The sequence below is a fragment of the Penicillium cosmopolitanum genome, assembly GCF_028827165.1.
Source record: "Penicillium cosmopolitanum strain IBT 29677 chromosome Unknown utg000008l:1.0-4398992.0:1.0-4402845.0, whole genome shotgun sequence".
In the NCBI taxonomy this organism is placed as follows: domain Eukaryota; kingdom Fungi; phylum Ascomycota; class Eurotiomycetes; order Eurotiales; family Aspergillaceae; genus Penicillium; species Penicillium cosmopolitanum.
In genome coordinates, this window is record NW_026622678.1 from 1,364,945 (window position 1) to 1,384,763 (window position 19,819).

General features: G+C 49.3%; 7 protein-coding genes across 7 annotated transcripts; 4 read left to right on the plus strand and 3 right to left on the minus strand.

Annotated features, from left to right (window-relative positions):
• Nucleotides 1–2,722: 2,722 nt before the first annotated feature.
• On the minus strand, nucleotides 2,723–4,849 carry N7509_007067 (putative RNA binding protein Ligatin/Tma64; the record flags this gene model as incomplete). The annotated part of the gene is made up of 3 exons (XM_056631704.1): nucleotides 2,723–3,810; nucleotides 3,863–4,706; nucleotides 4,829–4,849. 3 exons carry the CDS (start codon nucleotides 4,847–4,849, stop codon nucleotides 2,723–2,725), a joined length of 1,953 nt encoding a protein of 650 aa, XP_056487255.1.
• Nucleotides 4,850–5,541: 692 nt separating this feature from the next.
• Nucleotides 5,542–6,083, plus strand: N7509_007068 (Dabb family protein; the record flags this gene model as incomplete). Its single annotated transcript, XM_056631705.1, has 4 exons — nucleotides 5,542–5,560; nucleotides 5,670–5,756; nucleotides 5,828–5,963; nucleotides 6,023–6,083. 4 exons carry the CDS (start codon nucleotides 5,542–5,544, stop codon nucleotides 6,081–6,083), a joined length of 303 nt encoding a protein of 100 aa, XP_056487256.1.
• Nucleotides 6,084–6,394: 311 nt separating this feature from the next.
• N7509_007069 (tRNA maturation protein LHP1) lies at nucleotides 6,395–7,702 on the minus strand (the record flags this gene model as incomplete). The annotated part of the gene is made up of 4 exons (XM_056631706.1): nucleotides 6,395–6,503; nucleotides 6,564–6,619; nucleotides 6,756–7,328; nucleotides 7,400–7,702. 4 exons carry the CDS (start codon nucleotides 7,700–7,702, stop codon nucleotides 6,395–6,397), a joined length of 1,041 nt encoding a protein of 346 aa, XP_056487257.1.
• Nucleotides 7,703–8,656: 954 nt separating this feature from the next.
• Nucleotides 8,657–11,032, plus strand: chsD (chitin synthase D; the record flags this gene model as incomplete). Its single annotated transcript, XM_056631707.1, has 3 exons — nucleotides 8,657–8,710; nucleotides 8,763–8,929; nucleotides 9,001–11,032. The coding sequence occupies 3 exons, from the start codon at nucleotides 8,657–8,659 to the stop codon at nucleotides 11,030–11,032; spliced, it is 2,253 nt and encodes a 750-aa protein (XP_056487258.1).
• Nucleotides 11,033–11,790: 758 nt separating this feature from the next.
• On the plus strand, nucleotides 11,791–14,222 carry hsp88 (Hsp70 chaperone Hsp88; the record flags this gene model as incomplete). The annotated part of the gene is made up of 4 exons (XM_056631708.1): nucleotides 11,791–11,865; nucleotides 11,990–12,021; nucleotides 12,103–13,546; nucleotides 13,611–14,222. 4 exons carry the CDS (start codon nucleotides 11,791–11,793, stop codon nucleotides 14,220–14,222), a joined length of 2,163 nt encoding a protein of 720 aa, XP_056487259.1.
• Nucleotides 14,223–15,331: 1,109 nt separating this feature from the next.
• On the minus strand, nucleotides 15,332–15,790 carry N7509_007072 (uncharacterized protein; the record flags this gene model as incomplete). Its single annotated transcript, XM_056631709.1, has 1 exon — nucleotides 15,332–15,790. The coding sequence occupies one exon, from the start codon at nucleotides 15,788–15,790 to the stop codon at nucleotides 15,332–15,334; it is 459 nt and encodes a 152-aa protein (XP_056487260.1).
• Nucleotides 15,791–18,382: 2,592 nt separating this feature from the next.
• N7509_007073 (putative mannosylphosphate transferase (Mnn4)) lies at nucleotides 18,383–19,426 on the plus strand (the record flags this gene model as incomplete). The annotated part of the gene is made up of 3 exons (XM_056631710.1): nucleotides 18,383–18,760; nucleotides 18,851–19,281; nucleotides 19,339–19,426. The coding sequence occupies 3 exons, from the start codon at nucleotides 18,383–18,385 to the stop codon at nucleotides 19,424–19,426; spliced, it is 897 nt and encodes a 298-aa protein (XP_056487261.1).
• Nucleotides 19,427–19,819: the final 393 nt, after the last annotated feature.

The window sequence follows — 19,819 nt, forward strand, 5'->3', positions numbered from 1 at the left end:
AAGCGAAGATTTTGCGATCTAGGGTACTGCTATCTCAATACAGATTCGTTTATTGTTGTGGTACGAGAACGAATTCAAACCATAGCATTCATAGCATTCATAGCATAGCAACTTGAAGTCCGCCCCCCTCTTAAACCTCACTTCCCGCACAGAAGCAACGTGTACCAATCATATTTTCTTTCCAGATATCCTAGCTATCATTCAGGCTCAAGCCCCAAATAGCAGCAAGACAAACTCGGCGTCGATATGGATCCTCCTGAAGGTTGATAATACCGGACTTATTATCAAATGTGAATCGAGCCGCATAATACCTTTTGCCTACACTATTCGGTTCAGAACTACGAGATTCCAAACAGCATCCACATTTCAGGGTGCAATGTCCAGCGCCTAGCACCCCCGCTGAACTATTCGCACGTTGATAATCAAGACAACATCCACAATCACGACCACAGCATCCTCCCCTAGCCTTGCAGTCTTCAACAAGAACTGGGTGCATATACCAAAAATGATTAGATCTCCATAACTCAAAGGCCCGTCCTAATGGCCCGGAAGTACCCATCATCCAACCACGGGTCCACCACCAGCCTCGTGTCTGCAACCAATTATCTTGGCAGAGTCTGCTCATTTCATCTTCAAAAGAAGGACTGTGTGTATTTGAATTCATATCTCCCTTCTCCTTTTGACGTAAAACAATCTCCGTTTGACAATTCTTCCGTAGCTCGTCTTCGTAGTATAGAAGGTCAAAAAGGGCATCATCGGACTTGGAGTTGATCTCTTTTTGGCAAAGATTGTATCGGAACACTTGAAGAGACCTGAAACACCCTTCTCGCTCTAGACGTGCCTCTTCTGGTGTTTTGTCCCCGGCAAAGACAGCATGTTGGGGCCCGAAACATCGTCGCTCTCTTCAGAGCTGGACAAGGTAGACGTGCTGTCCCAAGAGGACATAGTTAGTAACGCAAGGATTTCGGGTTTACAATAGAGAGATTTGAAATTTCAAGTCTCTCAACTTTCCATCGATGAGCATGGATAGTTTTTAGAATTGAAAGAAAAGGCGAAATGAGGAGGTGTCAGTTACGGAAACCGACAACTACTTCGATCAACGCCTCATGATGACGCCGCGCAAATAGCGAGAACTCTATTTGAGCGGTATTGCAACCTAACTAGTACTAGTAGTACAGTGAACCCCGGATTGAGAAGGAACTCCACAGCCAAGTGACAATATTTCCCAGGGATCTTCGGCATCTGCGCCGGTCCGGTTTCAAAGATGACTATCATCATTCTTACCTTTACGTCGGATGTCCCGTTAGTCTGAGTGTCTACCATAATACTTTAATCTATATTAAACTAGATCCAGTTTCTAATACTCTTTTTCCTTCCAACCAAGCTTGGTTTGGCATCAGGGCTAAGGATTATACTTTTAATGGTGGGCCAAACATAACACTGGCTGAAAAACTCAAAGAATTTCTTCTATCTAAAGTGAGTACCCACCAAATAGCTCAGTATATAACACACTAAACCTGTCGAGGAAGAGAATTCTGCTAAGTAGCCTTTATATATTTCTATTGACTCTGTAACGATCCAGGACCAGACCCTACTTCCCCTTTGGGCTTAGCTCCCTCCCGAGGCTCCTGGCTTATCTCAGAGCCTCACCTCTCCTAGTTTCTTCTCTCCTCAAACTTAGTATTGTGAATCTAATGCACTTGAATCCCCTCAACCAGGCTTTCATCACATATGACACTACATAACAAACATAAGTCTTTGTTTTTAATTAAAACTTTTGTTGTTACATCACCCTTTCAATCTATTCTAGGTTAGCCAAGCCAGAAATAGGAAAGACACCTTGAGAAACTAAAGCTCAGTAGACCATCAAAAAAAAGATTCCACTAAAACACTATTATAGGGCTAAGTTCCAATTTTAGCATAAGCCGGGTATAGGCTAGGTGCTCAATAAAGACCTCTGATCAGTCTCTAAGTAATCACACAGAGCCTTACTAATTAACCACGTAAACTACTCTGAGCTGCTCAGTGAGTCTGGTTCTAAGCACCCTCATTAAAGCGGCGGCACCTAGAATAGGAAAGCCCCACATTGCATAGGAAATATATTACATATAGTGACCTAAGTACCGCCTCATTCATTGCAGGCCACGAGGCGGAGCGTGAATGTGACGGTGATATTAAAAAACTTCTGAAAATTCAATATCGAATTACCAAGAGTCAGAACACAAGGAAAGCTCTAGACATGCAACACAGAACCTGGTCTGCAGTCCCTTCACCAAATGACACCAGCAAGAAAGATAGGACCCTCACTGGTATCTAAACCTTTTCAAATAAACATCTACCAGGAAGAAGGAAGAAGAGACAGAGGATGATAGTGACTAACCGCCGCTGACAGCTTCCTTAATCGACGACTTTGTACCCTATTAAATGTAAACTACACTCACGCTACCAACTTGAACCTTGGAACCTTGAACTAGAACCTTGAAAGTCTTTTACAATATCACGAAAAAAAGAAAGTCTTATAACAACCACCAGGGCTTGGAATAAAGAGACTAGGGGTGATAAACTAATAGCTTAAGACCTTCCAGTGGCACGGTCATGATGTCCTACTAATTAATAGTAGGTAATAATATCGCATATATACCTGAATATCTACCAAGTACAAAGTTGAGCCCTGGTGAACCCGTAATGTATACTATCCAATCACCAAGAAAATATCGAGTATCTATTTCTTTTTCTTAGTCTTATCCACCAAATCGATCCATTGTGTCTTCAGTCCACGCCGCACAAGAGCAGTCTGCACAACCTGGCGTTGATCACCTTGTACCAGAACTTCCATGACTCCCTTGGCCGCACCCGTAGCCTGAGTAACACTGGTACTACTGGCACACTTCTTTTGCAACTCTTCTGCCAAGAGAGCCGGAATGATGCCGAAGATTTCCAAGTTGGTAACCTTCGTCATGGTCTTGGACCCTGTTCGCTTCTCGATCGTGACGAGAGCCTTGGGCGTGGCGCCAGATTTAGGCTTGACTTCGGCGAGGGTTTGGCCTGGTTTGAGGATTGCGTAGTGTGGCTGAAGAAGGGTGCGGTCTTCTTGAATGCGCTTCAGGAGGCCGTCGCGAGTAGTCTTGCCTCGCTTTAAGGTTCCTTGGTCTTCGCTGGAAGACGAGGTGAAAAGGGTCTCTGCGAGGAAGGGGTTAAGAGTGATGATGCGTCGGTTGTCTTTAGAGATGACAGGCGGATCTTGTGATTGGAGGTATTGATCCAGGTGGCTGGATACCTCGGCGTATTTGTAGAAGTTCTTCGGGTCGCTTGTAGAGAGGGCTGGGAAGATAGTTGGTGCTAGCTTTCCCGTTGGGCGATAAAGAGTTTGGACGAGGAGTGTTTGTCCAACAGATGGATCAGAACCGCCAGTTGCGGTAGCCTTTTTGTCATCCGTGGCGGCGGGTTTGTTTGAGCTGTCTAGAGTACTGCGTGATGGAAGTCTATAGGGCACAAATCGCTCCACACGATGGTCGCTAAAATCAACATCCAAAATCACGGTTTCTTGCCCGTTGCGGTCTTTCGACTTGACAAGTTGAAGCTTGTCCAATTGCTTGATGAACTTTTTGACATTCTTCCAGCTGGTCTTTTTGATGTTGTAGAATTGAGCTTCTTGGGGGTTATATATCGGGAGGTAAGGGGTGATCAGGTTTGCAATGAGCATAGAGGGTGAGACCGGTAGTGTCAACCCGTGATTATTTGCTGATGGGTTGTCCTGCTTGAGCTTGTAGAGGGAATAGACGAATGCGTTGATAAACGCATCATCGATTTCTAGGTCTTGTTAGCAAATAATAAGATCGGCTGTTGAGTCTATATTTCATACCCTTAGTTGTAGGCTCTTTCAGTGCCACAGCAGGCTCTGCCTCAAGAGCTGGTGACTCATCCACAAAATCATTGCGATTATCGTCAACAGTTTCACCTGCGCTCTCATCGATGGCCAATTCAGCGACACCTTCCTCCAACTCATCCTCCTCCTCCTCTTCATCCCATCCTTCCAGATATTCAGGAGCTGCACGACCAGGTCTCGATGAAGAGCTCCATGCCCATAATTCGTCTCCTTGCCAGTGCAGACCTCGGATCGCATGTCCTTTAGTGCCTTGGACTTCCCCGAGTGCCGAGACATCGATCTCACAGATACCAACAAAGAGAGGAACAGAATGGCTATTCAAACTCGCAACCGCAACAGGAGAGCCCTTGATTGCCCGGGGATCGAAGGGCGGATCATTGGCCAGACCGGGAGTCATGAGATCCGCACCACCCTGTAGTTTCCGCATGACCATCTCCGGGGTATGTAGCAACGGCATGATGTCGGGGTTATTCCATAGTGTGTAGACGGTGGGATATAGCTTTTTATCGGAGCCAGGGCCATGTTCCACCTTGAACCAGAGCACGCGCTCGTCCTCTCCTGGGTGTGCGCCAACGTAAACGATACCCTGCACCTCGCGCAGGTCTGGGCCGGCCGTCGTTGTGAAGCGTGCGGTCAGCGAGTTTTCTGGGAGGAGGGCATTTCGGATAGAAGAGAGAGTTGGGGTGGGAGTTGCGGCTTTATCAGCTGAATCTGAGCTTGTTTCGGCGGGACTCGAAGGGATGGAAATCTTGTAATCGCTAATGATTTGGTCGGCGATTTTCCTTCGATCGGAAGACCGCAAAGGGGAAAGGTTCTTGATCTATTTGGACAAATAGCCATGTTTGTTTAGCATTCACTTCATTGCCCGGTTTGCGTGGTCACGAGAGAGTCAGGTGGGATAGCTTCAAGGAGGGGCAGTGCGGGGAGGTGTTGATCACCCACCGTAGGCTTCTTCTTGAACATTTTCGTCGGTGCTTGAGTGGTGTATTTTAGTCGTAGAGGAGGGAGATGAAAGTCTTTCTGCTCGTCCCCAGCCACCGATAGTAAGGAGCGAATGTTGGAAGGTGGAAACTTGAAGCAACTTTTGAATGCGCAGAGGTGGATGCAGAGACAAAAATATGATTATATGCCCGCCTTTCAAAGGTTCCCGAGGTCTCCACCTCCCGCCGCGATGCATCCCCGACACGCGATGACTGACCATGACTCGAGAGGCCCCAGTGTGAGTCAGACATGGTCACCATTCCAATATACCCACAGCTAGAAATCACCTAGGCACCCACCTATATTTACACGGCAATGTTTGCCAAGTGGGAGTGATAGTACACCCCGGGTGGCTTTAGTCTCGAGATCAATGTATAGTCTAAGTCTACTAGTAGTACTCCGTAACTTCTCCAAATTTGACGAGGAACCTTGAGAATAGATACTACTACTACCACTAAGCCGAGAACAAGAAAGAGACTTGAAGTACTAGCCCTGGAGTACATGGGCTTCCGTTCATTCGGCCCATCGGACATTTCCCGACCAGTGGCATCACCCCCGCTCTCCGCTGATCAGATAGTCCGAAGGAATACTCTCAGGTATTGGCCGGATTTGTCTTTCTCCTTCTATCTCCCCTCACTTCAAGTTGAAAGAATATTCAAGTTCTAACACCAGCCATGCCTGTCTATCACATTGGTGAGTTCACCTTTCCAATTGCCCACATGATACCCTGGCCACCAAATTCCACGCAGAGAACTGGCTATCTACATACTGTAAACCCTCGGAGAGCTGACCGACGCAACAGTCCTCTTCCGCCTCAAGGCCGGAGTCACCCAAGCCCAGTTGGCGATCTGGTCGCAGAAATGCAAGGGAATGGTTGGGCAAATTCCTGGTTAGTCATTTCCAAACATCTATCTACTCAATTAGCAACAGTCTACTGATATCGACGGAAAATGAATGCAGGTCTCGTCTCAATGGAAACTAACCAACCACTGCCAATCTCGGTTCCTCGCGCAAAGGGTTTTGATATGGGCCTTGTGGCGGTTCTGGAAAAGGCCGATGATGTCGCTGCCTATGCGACACACCCAGCACACCTTGAGTAGGAGCTTTCAATCCCTGAGTTACGCCGTCGCTGTGCTAACGAACCATGAACTGCAGGGTCCATAAGATGAGAGAAGAACTCTGCGAGGATACCCTTGCTTATGATCTGGAGTTCTAAGTCAGGAGCCTACTATATTTACTAGACACCGATCGATAGACTCAGTGAAGAAAAAATACCAGCGGTTTATCTAGTCCAAAAACTTTACTATATTGGGAAGGACTTGAGTATACATGCGCTTTTTTAAAAAAAGCAAGAACTGAACACAAGTGTATCGTGATTAATCATTTGTCATAACGCCAGTAGAGCCGTTGGGGTCTCCCCTATGTAAAATTGTAAACAGGCACCGTGTCCGTTCCAAGACTTTTGATATTCTGATGGCCAATGAAAATAGAAACGTGAAACAAGGAGTTTAGCAGCCGGCTGGCTGCCTACTCCTTGGAATCAACCTTCTTAGCGGGGTGATCGCCGTTGGCTTCCTCATCACGAGTGCGCTTCTGACCAGCAGAGTCGGAGGAGCTCTTGACAACGGGAACGCCACTAGTTATACTTGTTAGCTGCTATTGTCGCTCAATCGTTTCCGTAGAAATGCATTCTTACCGAGAATCCTTCTGAGCCGCTTCCTTAAATCCGTTCTTCTGGTCCTCGTCCCGGCGCTCGCGCCAGTCACGGTCATTACGGGGGGGCACCGCCACGACCGCCACGACCACGACCACCACGGTCACCGCGACCACCGCGGCCACCACGGCCACGACCACGACCAGCACGGTGGCGGTCCTCGTTGGGGCGAACAGTGCCGTTGTTGATCTCCTCCACCTTCTCGTCGCAGTATTCCTTCTTGGTCTTGATGAGCAGCTCACGGTCGTTGAACTTGGGCTTGGGGTCCAAAGCCAGGAATTCCTTCTGCTTGTCCTCGGACTTGAATTCGACGAAAACGCTACCCTTGAAAACCTTCTCGGGGTTGGTACGGCGAAGACGAACGGAGTTGATGGGGCCGTAGGTCTCGAAGAAAGTCTCGATATCGGTCTGGGTGGTAGGGCCCTCCTCGCCAAATCGGCAGAAGCCCTTGGCGTAGATGCTGCGAGCCATAGCTTCGTCGGCGAAGACCTTGGCGTATTGTTCGCTGTGAACCTTCACATCATCGGGCAGGGCAACCTTGCGCTTGACGGCGGTGTTGTCGTCGACCAGGTCGAGAGTCTCGGAGGTCTTCAGGGCCTCAACAATGGCGTCGAAGGGCTGGAAGCGGCGCATGCGCTTGAAGGAGTGGAGAAGCTCCAGGGGAACGGAGTTGTTCTCGCTGCCGCCGACCTTGGAGAAGAGGAACTTGTCCATGGGGAGGTTAGAGTCGGAGAAATAGAACTCGACCTAAAGCCGGGCATATTAGATTAATTGTGAACTCAAAGCTTCCCACGCCCTTCCTCGCGCGGCTGTCTTACCTGCTTGCGGATCTCGACGGGGTCGTCAGTCTGCTTCTGCTGGGAGGGGTCAAACTTGACGTTGTTGGCGAATCGGCCACCGCGACCACCACGGCCACCACCACGGGTATCGCGTTGCTGTGACTCCTCGGACTGCTCCGATTTCTCTCCAAGCTTGGCGGCCTCGGCGACGATGCGCGCCTCTTCGGCGTCTTCCTTGCTCGCCTCGGCGGGGGCGGCATTGTCACCCTTCAGCTCGGCGAGGACATCCTGGACATCTTGCTCAGCCTGAGCGTTGTTGGTGGGCTTCTGCTCCTCAGACATTGTGGTGGGTTGAGTATGCGACAAGGTTTTGGTTTTTGATCGCGAGGGCGAAAATGAAGGTGCCAAGATGACTCGGCGGGATGAGTCAACGGTTGGAAGACGAAGTGAGTCACGGATTTGAGACAAAAAGATAAGTGATCAAATACTAGTAATGGATTGGATGTGAGACGAAAAACCAAAGTTGAATCGCCGCGGATGATCTATCTTAAGAGGGCAAGAGCTCGGCGGGGAGTGAATTTTTTTTGGAGCGCGGCAGCTCCACTGACACCTGAGGCTGCAACACTAATCCCGATCCGGTTAGATCATCCCGAGGCTTTAAAGTATACATTGCTGTATGATGTATGCTGTACATGCACGACATGATCCTGAAAGCGTGAAAAGAATATAGCAGAATTAATAGTATAAAAAATACAAAATCTAGTGGCTTACTGTAAAAGTCTAGTCATAGTCATAGTCATAGTCTATACTACCTTAGTACCAGTAGTATGCAGGAGTAACTTCAAGTTGGAAGTTGAAACTGCTCACGTTCAGGTCGCTCCTGCCTTGAGACATGAATGGTGCTTTCCTCGGGTCTTCACATATGCATTTTTGTATTTTTGTATTCTCCTGCCTGTCGGGCTTCTATCCTACCAACCCCCCATTTTCTGTTCTTTCCTCTGTTCTTACTCGGTTTGCACATCTCGGATACCAACATTGATCGATGCACGCAAGCGCAAAAGCCCTTCAAACGTGGCAGATTTCACTCTTCGAACCGACCCTACCCCAAGAGCCTCTATCCCGGGAAAGAAAAGAATCACCCGAAAACGCGCTCCGATCTGCCCCCGAACAGCCTGGCGAAACGCCTCGTCTTTCAACATTCCTATTCCTATCTCATACATATTCCGGGGCATGGGATCCTCTAGTCACTGGGCTTAGATTCACCCGAGCCTGAAATTAAAAAGCCTTACACTCGACATGGCAGTCACCGACGAGCCTGTGTTCTACTCCACCAACTGGCCGACTAGAGATGTAAGGCTCCACCTCTTCTCTCCCAAGATTCGCAGATTAATTTGGGGAATAGATCATCTACCTATCCATCGTTGGGCCATTAATGTTAGCAGCTGCCTTTGAATGGGTGCTTTGGCTTGCAGCATTCATTTACTGCCTCGTCAAGGTTTATCAAAAGGCAGATCATTGGAGCATCAAAGTCCTAGCGGTGGTGATGATCGTTCTCTTCTCTTTGCTACGGTAAGTCCAAACAGGCGGAATTTGGAACCCCAGGGAAGCAAAATGGCTAACCACAATGGTTGGGATTACAGATTAGCTTTCCTTTCTGTCATGATTGTGACCCTTCCTCTACCGCCTCAACTGAGCCACCATATTCCTGAGCACATGGCCCGAGATCTCCAGTGGTTCGCCTTCTGGTCTTTCTCCCTCCTCCTCGTCGGGCCATGGCTTGCCTGTATTTATCAACTCGTCACAAGCTCCCTTGGACGCAAAAAGAGGATCAAACAAGTCTTGGATGATCGTACTGCACCGAAGACCGTGGTCGTTATGCCTGTTTACAAAGAAGAGTCTGATACTTTGATCAAGGCAATCGACTCGGTCGTCGATTGCGACTATCCAGCAGCATGCATTCATGTGTTTCTCTCTTGGGATGGAAATTTCGTTGACGAATCCTATCTCCGGGTTATTCAACACTTGGGTATCCCGATTTCTCTGAAAAGCTACCCTCAAAGCATTGATGTGATTTACAAAAATGCTCGAATCACTGTTTCTCGTTTCTCGCATGGTGGCAAACGGTACTGTCAGAAGCAAACATTCAAACTTATCGACAAAGTCTATGCAGAGTACTTGAAGCGACATGATGATTTGTTTGTGCTTTTCATTGATTCCGATTGCATCCTCGATCGCGTATGTCTGCAAAACTTCATGTATGACATGGAACTGAAACCGGGGAGCAAGCACAACATGCTGGCCATGACGGGTATCATCACCTCTACCACGACGAAACACTCTTTTTTCACGGTTCTCCAGGATATGGAATATGTCCATGGTCAGCTTTTTGAGCGTTCGGTGGAGTCTGCATGCGGGGCCGTGACATGTCTTCCCGGTGCATTAACCATCCTGCGTTTCTCGGCATTTCGCAAAATGGCCAAATACTATTTTTCCGACAAGGCTGAGCAATGCGACGACATATTCGACTTCGGGAAATGTCACCTCGGCGAAGATCGATGGCTCACTCACCTCTTCATGATCGGAGCCAAACACCCCTATCAGATCCAGATGTGTAGTGGTGCCTTCTGCAAAACTGAAGCTGTTCAAACCTTCAGCAGCTTGCTCAAACAGCGGCGCCGCTGGTTTTTGGGCTTTATCACTAATGAAGTTTGCATGATCACTGATGTCAGGCTATGGAAACGGTATCCATTCCTTTGTGTTGTTCGCTTCTTACAGAACACTATTCGAACCACTGCTCTGCTCTTTTTCATCATGGCCATCGCCCTTATAACGACTTCCAAAACGGTCAATGACGTGCCTGTTGGCTTTATCGGTGTTTCCCTGGGTCTGAATTATTCACTCATGCTTTATTTTGGTCTTCGACTTGGTCGGTACAAAGCATGGCTCTATCCACTAATGTTCATCGTTAACCCATTCTTCAACTGGCTTTACATGGTATATGGGATTTTCACCGCTGGACAGCGCACTTGGGGTGGGCCACGAGCCGATGCAGCCACTGCGGATGACCATATAACTCCTGAGGAGGCTGCCGAGCTGGCCAAAGAACTAGGGAATGAGCTGAACATCGACGTCGATACCTTTCGTGCGAACAGCGTGCGCCGACGATCAGTTCCCGTCCGCCCATCCGACCACATTGACGGACGTTTTGCACCTGCGGAACAGCTTTTGGATGGATTCTATATCACCACCAACGAGACCAATCCTGCCCAAGCACGCATGTCAGCCCCTCTTCCAGGTGTCCCCCGATTCCATATCCCGGGACAACTTCGCGAGTCTACGGAGTCCATCTTCACCGAGTCTTCTGATAGCGCATCCAATTCAGTTTTGCTCCCGCACACAGTGGAAAGCCTAATGAGCGAAGAAGATCAACGCAAGTTGTATTATGCCCGTCAAGCTCGGGCGTCCATCGGTATGTCTGGAGCCTCAGATAAGACTGCAGTCTGGGCACAGATTCTTGAACCTATTCCCGACCATGCAGAGGCCTCTCACTTTCAAATTATGTCGCCCTTCGCTGAGCCACATGATCCGATGCAAGAGAGTCAAATTTTACTAGAAGAGATGAGGGTGACAGGGCAACGAGGACCACTGCGGACCACTGCGGACCACCATTGACCACCGTTGGAAATGATGAGTCTTCACGAGGGGTCCAATATTTGGGGACGTACTCGTAGGGAGATGGTCTGAATGACGTCGTGTTTCTCAAGTCTACTGGGCTTGTTCCACTTTTTTTTGGAAATATTTCCTCTTTCTCTCTTGTTCGCGGTGTCTATAGATTTATTGATCAGTATTCTTATGATTGTGACACATGCATTCGAAGGTAAAGGTAAAAGTAAAAGTAAACAAAAAACAGTAAAGAGTAACCATAACAACAACACTGGCATGAATAAGAAAATACATAACATGATACATGATACATCCATCATTGGGTGTGCTGTGATTCGCCACAGAAAATGAGTGGAACCTTGCTCACCGCCGTTGGGTCCCGACCGAAAATTCTGCCTCACGGCGGTAACATCAGGCAGAACCAGGAAAAGCCTGGCAACCGCTGGAAGGTTCGATGAGTCCACACAGTCAGTTTGCCAACTCTTGGACTGAGGTCTTTTTACGTTATTATATCATAGGCAAAATTTTCGATTCGTAGTTCAAGTAATTTCAGTCCCTCTCTTTCACCGTCTTCTTTCCTTCATTCATATTTTTTGTGGCCCAACTTATTAAAGAAAAATCCGGTATACCGTTGTCACTCCCCGCCAATCGCATAGTGGAGTGGCGTGCAAATTGTTCTCCCCTCCAAACTTCTTTTCCCTTTTGACTCTCCCTCCACCCACCCTCCCCCCTTCTCTTCAATATACCCCCATTTCCTCCCGCCTACAATGTCTGTTGTCGGTATTGATCTCGGTGCGCAGAGCACCAAGATTGGTGTTGCCCGTAACAAGGGTATTGATATTGTGCGTATTTGCCCCGCCACTCCAGCCTCACCCCATGTGGATGATGCGCATATCTTCCCTGTCGCCCTTTTGACCAAGAAAAAAAAAGAATTGAGACTGACCAGGATTGTTTCTCTCCATTTAGATCGCCAATGAAGTTTCCAACCGTCAGACTCCGTAAGTTCGATCGCTCACTGCGGCCCGACGTCATCCCAGTCAGATTTTTGAAAGACTAACTTGAAATTTCCTGCCCAATAGGTCTCTCGTCGGTTTCAACGCTCGCAGCAGACACATCGGTGAAGCCGCAAAGACACAAGAGACTTCCAACCTCAAGAACACCATCGGTTCCCTCAAACGCCTGATCGGCCGCTCTTTCAACGACCCCGATGTCGAGCTCGAGCAGCGCTACAACACAGCCCCCATCTGCGATGTCAATGGCCTCGCCGGTGTTGAGGTCAACTACCTCGGCAAGAAGGAGAAGTTCACCGCGACTCAGTTGGTCGCCATGTTCCTGACCAAGATCAAGGACACCACCTCCAAGGAACTCGGTCTGCCCGTGTCCGACGTCACTATCAGCGTTCCCGCCTGGTTCACCGACGTTCAGCGCCGTGCCATGATCGATGCGGCTGACATTGCCGGTCTCAATGCCCTCCGCCTCGTCAACGACACCACTGCCACCGCTCTGGGTTACGGTATCACCAAGCTCGACCTGCCCGGCCCCGAGGAGAAGCCCCGCCGCGTCGCTTTCGTCGATATCGGTCACTCTGATTACACTGCCACCATTGTTGAGTTCCGCAAGGGTGAGCTGAACGTCAAGTCCACCGCTTACGACCGTCACTTCGGTGGTCGTGACTTCGACTATGCCCTCACCGAGCACTTCGCCGATGAGTTCAAGGAGAAGTACAAGATCGATATCCGCACTCACCCCAAGGCCTGGTCTCGTACCCTGGCTGCCGCCGAGAAGCTCAAGAAGGTCCTGTCCGCCAACCCCCAGGCTCCCATGAGCATCGAGTCCCTGATGGAGGACACCGATGTTCGCGCTATGGTCAAGCGTGAGGAGATGGAGGATATGGTTCGCCCTCTGCTGAACCGTATCACCGTCCCCATCGAGCAGGCTCTCGCTGAGGCCAAGCTCAAGGTTGAGGACATTGACTACATTGAGATGGTTGGTGGCTGCACTCGTGTCCCCGCTATCAAGGAGACCATCAGCAACTTCTTTGGTAAGGGTCTGTCCTTCACCCTGAACCAGGATGAGGCCATTGCCCGTGGTTGTGCCTTCTGCTGCGCTACTCTCTCCCCCGTTTTCCGTGTCCGTGACTTCGCTATCCACGACATTGTTAGCTACCCCATCGACTTCACCTGGGAGCAGTCTCCCGATATCCCCGATGAAGACACCAGCCTCACCGTCTTCAGCCGTGGCAACGTTATGCCCTCAACCAAGATCCTCACCTTCTACCGCAAGCAGCCCTTCGATCTGGAGGCCCGCTACTCCAAGCCCGAGACCCTGCCCGGCAAGATCAACCCCTGGATCGGTCGCTTCTCTGTCAAGGGCGTCAAGGCCGACGCCAATGATGACTTCATGATTTGCAAGCTCAAGGCCCGTCTTAACCTGCACGGTATCCTGAACGTCGAGTCTGGTTACTACGTTGAGGATATGGAGGTTGAGGAGCCCGTTCCCGAGGAGGGCGAGAAGGAGGGTGATGTAAGTTTGAACTATCTTTCCCCGAAAATTTCCACTGGTTCCGATTTGCTAACAATATGCACAGGCTATGGACACCAACGGTGACGAGCAGCCCAAGAAGACCCGCAAGGTCAAGAAGCAGGTCCGCAAGGGCGACCTGCCCATCAACGCCGGTACCGGTGGTATCGACGAGGCTACCAAGGCCACTCTCCAGGAGCGTGAGAACGCCATGTACATGGAGGACAAGCTGGTCGCCGAGACCGACGAGAAGAAGAACGAGCTCGAGGCCTCCATCTACGAGCTCCGTGACAAGATCGACGGTGCCTACTCCGAGTTCGCCAGCGAGGAGGAGAAGGATAAGCTCCGCTCCAAGCTGACTGATATTGAGGACTGGTTGTACGAGGAGGGCGATGACACCACCAAGTCCGTCTACGTCTCCAAGCAAGAGGAGATCCGCGCCATCGTCGGTCCCGTCATCCAGCGCTACCAGGATAAGCTCGAGGAGGAGCGTCAGGCTGTCCGCAAGGCCGAGGAGGAGGCTGCCGCCAAGAAGGCCGCCGAGCTCGAGGCTATGAAGAAGGCCGCTGAGGACCTGCGCAAGGCCGAGGAGGAGCACAAGAAGAAGCTCGCTGCCGAGGCCGGCGATGCCGAGATGACTGATGCCCCCGCCGAGGGCCAGGCCGAGGAGAAGCAGTAGATTGGAAATGAGGTTATTTTTTTTCAATCTAGGTGGCGGGATTCCAGAACCGTGCACAACGATTGGAGCGGGCGGAGCCCGTGTTATGACGAAAAGGATTAAGAGATGTTTATGCGATTAGACCCGATCAACTTGCTTGGTCATTTTTTGTTCTTAATGCAAACAGTTATGATGTAGACCGCTTTCTATGAATAGATGAATTCAGTCATGCTATATATGAGATTGGGTTCGCCTAGCGCGTAAAAGCACGTTCCCTCCCATGAGCCGTATCCTACTACTAGTAGTTCTCATCAAGTACTCGAAGATTCGCTGCTTGGAGGGTTTAGCCGCAGTGCTTGCATGGATGGCAGCAGTATAGGTGTACATTGCTCTTTATAGAGAAAGCAACAGTAAAGAATTTAATTGCTGTAAAATATCAAATAACTTGAAAGAGACTAAAAAGCTTTTCTGCCTTGACTCGAATCATCTTGAAACTTTGAAAACAACCTTGGAATGCCACATAGAACTCCCACCTACACAATTCCCGACTTGCATACCACTCACTAGCTTCGTCACCTCCGTCGCCATCTATTACGACACTCGAACTCCCACTGGTCGTGCGAATAATCCGACCACTGCTTATCGAAAGATTGAGGTGTTCGTGGGAAAGTTTGAGCGCATAGAAGACAACATTTCTTCCATAATCGTCAGGCAAGTTCACAATTCTAGTGAAACAATCGTAGTTGCCGTCTTTAAACATGATCCTGCCCATCTCGGGATTGTATAGTATCTCTTGTTGACACATCTCGCGGCATTTGAGTATCAGCGGATACTTGTAAGGTAGTCCTTGTCCTGTCTTAGCTCTCTTTGTGTCCGTGGTTGGTCGTTCAGCTTGTGATTTTCTCTTGGAACCAGCTTGATGGTGCTCTCCGTTCGAAACGCCGCTAGCACCACCAGACGAGTTTGAGGTTGAACCTGCGGACGAAGAAGAGAGATCATTGCTATGATCGTCATTAACCTCTGGAAAAGGGTACTGATGGGGGTTTTTTCCACGATCTGCTCGATCGCGGTAATCCTTCAATCTAGATTGACTGCCACAGATGATCATAATTCCCTCCAAGACCCCGAAATCAAAGGAAGCTTCGAAAAGCCCAGGTGTAGCCGTTTTTTTCGACGTCGATTATAAAGTCGTGCTCTTTCCACTGGCCTTCAAGCTCTTCACAATAGACGTCATAGCTGCCAACGGGTGAACGAGTCGGCGTCGGGATGGAGCTGATGTTGTTGCCCGTCTCTCGCATAAGAGTATCCAGGTTGTTGGCAAGCCTCTGCTCGTGTTGGCGATGGCGCCTCCTCTTCTCTTCTTCGGCTTTCTTCTTTTCCTCTTCGGCTTTCTTCTTTCCTTCTTCGGCTCTCTTCTTCTCCTCCTCAACTCTCCTCTTTCCGTCCTCGGCTCTCTTCTTCTCCACCTGCTTTCTCCTGTTCATTTCCTCCAACATTATCTTCTTGAGCTCCTCAATCTGCAATTCTTTCTTCTCTTCAAAAATATGGCGACTGACGCCTTCTTGCACACTCACTGCATTCCAACCCATGAAGACGACATGGGTTTTGGGACCGACGGCTTTTTGGCCCTTCCGGCGGCTTCGATAATTCCATCAGGGCCATGGGTCCCATAATCCTGAGGGGTGAGCTTCAGGAGACAAGGAGTTCTTAGGTGGTCAGGACGGCCGTTTGCCAAGAAATGCCGATCCATCAGCCAGTCTGGATGTTTGATCATGACTGAGGGGTGGCACTTGCCCAACCATCTTCTATGCATCCTTTCTGCTCGTTGGAGGAGAGTATGAGGAACTTCATCGCATTTTCCATCCCTGAGGAATTTTTGCAGCAGTTGAGTTCCGTTCCCCGAGTATTCCTCTTCTGAAAACCGAATTCCATAGTGTTTTAACTGGCAACGAACAAACTGTCGATTTTGTTGGAGTGCCCTTTTTGCTTCGCATGACAGCCTTGGTAGAAACATTCTTCGAAGACGAGAGCCCTTGATTCGTTCCATTCCGCCGGGCCATGCCTTGAAGCGTCCATGGCCAGAACTGAAACCCTCATCATGGACGATATCCTCATGATATTCAGACGTGGCGAAGTTGGTTTGCTTAGCTGTTTGATGAAGCCTCGGAGTACTTGTTGACAGTGTTGAATATGGATATGGAGGGAGGAGAAGGCCCGAAAGACGGAAACCGAGAGATGAGAAAGAACTTGTAACAGAGATGAATTGCGCCTAAGCTAACTTTAAACCTTGGAAGGAGATACTAAGTTGCTCCTTTTCAGTGAGCATTGGGGTTGGCGAGAAAATATTGTGTTTGCCTGTACATAGTAGTATTTTCGAAGCACTTGGGCATCAGTAGTAGTACACTATAGCATGCAGTGGTCCGGTGTACTATTTGCATAATGTGTGTTTGTAGTACATTACTAGTACTACTAGTACCTCGGGAATATACTTGAGACTCGGAGATCCGCAGTGAAACGTTTGCTAGGTCGCTTCAGCTCATTGGTATTTTCTGATGAGTCAAAGAGCAAACGGGGCAGGATGGTACGATGGAAAAAGCAATGAGCCCTGGAGGGCAAAGTCGTCGTGGTTCACATTTATATGTGTGGTGGTGTAATCGCCTTACTAGTACCTACGAAGTAGTACGAGTTCACGGTCGCACAAGCGATCGTGTTTCCTCCCACAACCTTAATTGATCGTGCAAAAGATTGATATTGAATAAAAAGTGCAAGCTGATAGGTCATGTCGATCAGAAGATTGACAACAAACGGTGGGTCGCCTGAATGTAACTAGATCGACATTGGGGGTTACCGGATCGGGCGATACGATCGTATTCGTTTCTTCCAATTTTTTTTTTCTGCGAAAACCCGGCGGGATTCGTTTAATTGGGGGTACGATCATACGATACTATACTTGCAGTGGTAATCTAGTTTTAATATACTTCGTACACCGTACTTTGCTGCCTAAACGAATACTATACGGAGTACTGCGTACTCCGTCCTATCGTATACTAGTACGAGTACTACTAGTATGTAAACTGTGCAGCATCATCACATCGCTGAATACCAATTGACCGGAAATTGACCGGAGATCCCCCCCCCCAATCCCCCCCATCTCATTCTCACCAACCGGTTCTCAACGGCAAGGCATCCTCAATCCACCGTGGGGCGTCCCGAGTCTTGGCGTTTGCCAAGCTGCGCATTGGCTTTGCAAGGGTCTTTCATCCTCAAAGTCCTCGCGTAGGATGGGGAGATGAATCGGGGAGTTCTCTCCCTTGAGCCCTGATCTCCTCCCCCCTTTACCTGCTACTACTCCACTCCACTTCAACCTTCGAGTGACAATGCAAAATCAGGGGCAAACCGCCTCCGGTATTGAAAGATGCAAGACACGTTGCCTCGCTGACATCACGACTTCCCCAACTCCGATCAGGAAAGTGGGCACGCGGACATTCGGTGGCTGCAGCGGGCTTCTTGGCCACTTCGCTCACTGTCCATTTGTAGGATGACACCCTCTCCAAGTTGCATTCTCCTGGGGGAGCCCTGCGAATCCTGTCCAATTGGCAGGCTTGACATGCCTCGCGCGATTGCACCCCTCCCCCCCTCCCCCTTGGTCCTCCCCAAGTCCAGGGGACTCCTTTTCAATGGTGTGCTCCATCCTCCCTCGGTGGGGGCACGCTATCCGGCCTAATCCGCCCCGCTGATGCCCATAAACGCTGGCGCATCCATTTCGGGATTGGCCCATTCTCTGATGGTCCTGCTAGCTGTGTTGGTTCTACCGACTCTGCCGAGTCAGATGGGCCTTTTTTTTGCCGGCTTCCCCTCTCCCAGTCTCACTCTCACCAAGACCTCTTCGAGCTGACTTCTCCTCTCCTCTCCTCTCCTCTCCTCTCCTCTCCGCCGCATTCTCCTCTCTTCGTATCGCTACTACCCTTCTTCCGATTTTGTCTCGACCATTTGCCTCCTCCCCCAACCCTGTATATATCCCCGTCGCGCCACTCAATCGGCATAAAGCTGAACTTTATAAACGATATACCTCCCGGACTCCAGTCCCTCTCTCAACTTCGATCTCGGACAAATCCCAGCATGAGAACTGGATCGATTTCCCGTATAGCGTTTGTTTCCTAAGCAAATCGACCCCGTACAAGATGCGGCGGGTGCTCGCAGCCGGCTTCGCCTTCTGGTCTGCCGCCACAGCTCTGCCCAGTCCGGTTGACAGCCCAGCCAATATCGACTCCAATACGAATACCAATACCGAGCCCAAGCCCGATCCTACACTCACCGATCCCCTCTGGCTGAATTACGGCCTTAATGCCTCTGCAGAATACAAATATTTCCATGAACCGGGCCGAGACGATATTCTTGGCCATTATGACTCGCGCTTCTTCAAGGAGCCCGTGGGTGACTCCGAACGCGCCGAGACCCTCACCCATATGATTCGCGCCTACCTCAATTTTTTCAATGAGAACAAACTCGAGACATGGATTGCGCACGGAACGTTACTTGGCTGGTGGTGGAATGGAAAGGTGCGTTCCCATTGTATCACTCCGGAGCTCGGAGTACCGCGGTGTCGTTTGATATGCTTGTCTGGGCAGGAAACTAATCTGGTCCCATAGATTCTCCCTTGGGATTGGGATATGGATACTCAAGTCCCGGATACAACTCTCGCCTACCTCGGAGACCATTTCAACCAAACTATTGTCGCGTACACCGTCCCCGAAAGTCCCATCATCCGCGAATATCTCCTCGACATTAATCCCTGGTCGCGCCAGCGCGAGCGCGGGAAGGGTCTCAACATTATTGATGCACGCTGGATCGACATTCATACTGGCCTATATATCGACATTACCGGTCTCAGCAGGTTAGAGCTGGAGCATCACCCAGATATCTGGCAGTGTAAAAACTTCCACAAATACCGCCTAATCGATCTGTATCCGATGCGCCATACGTTCTTTGAGGGTGTTCCTGCCAAGGTCCCGTTTGCATATGATCAGGTGCTGAGGGAGGAGTACTCTGAAAAGGCGATGATTACGACTGAATTTCACAAGTAAGTCTCTTTTATGCTACGATATAAGTATGATCACCGAATACTAACCGTAGACAGTCATACTTGGTTCCCAGAGTTAAGCGAGTGGGTGTTGGACAAGAATGTGGCCGACTTGACCGTCAAGTTGTCGGTGGATTACGAGTGATTTAAGTCTCTCTCTCCGTCGACTTACATTTCACTGCATATTTCTTTCTGGCCATTGGGTCTATCTATTCTTTCATTTCCGGGTTGAGCTTGGTTCTCCCTCGGCCTTGATATTTTGAACATTGGTTCTCTCCGGTTTATATTTCATGCATTTTCAAAGGGGCTAGGTGTCTCGGAACATGATTTTTTTTTCTGTTGGAAGATTTGCATATATCTCTTGGAAATAGGAGTTTGGATTTGTATTTACCTTTTGAGGCGTTTCTTTCTTTTTGGTTCGAATGGAAATCATAGTTTTCCAAGCATTTCTGACAATTCCTCACTTCTACTTGGAGAATATCACCTCCTTGCCACATATTGCGACAACCCTCGACCTTCAATGTTTGGAGGCTAGTAG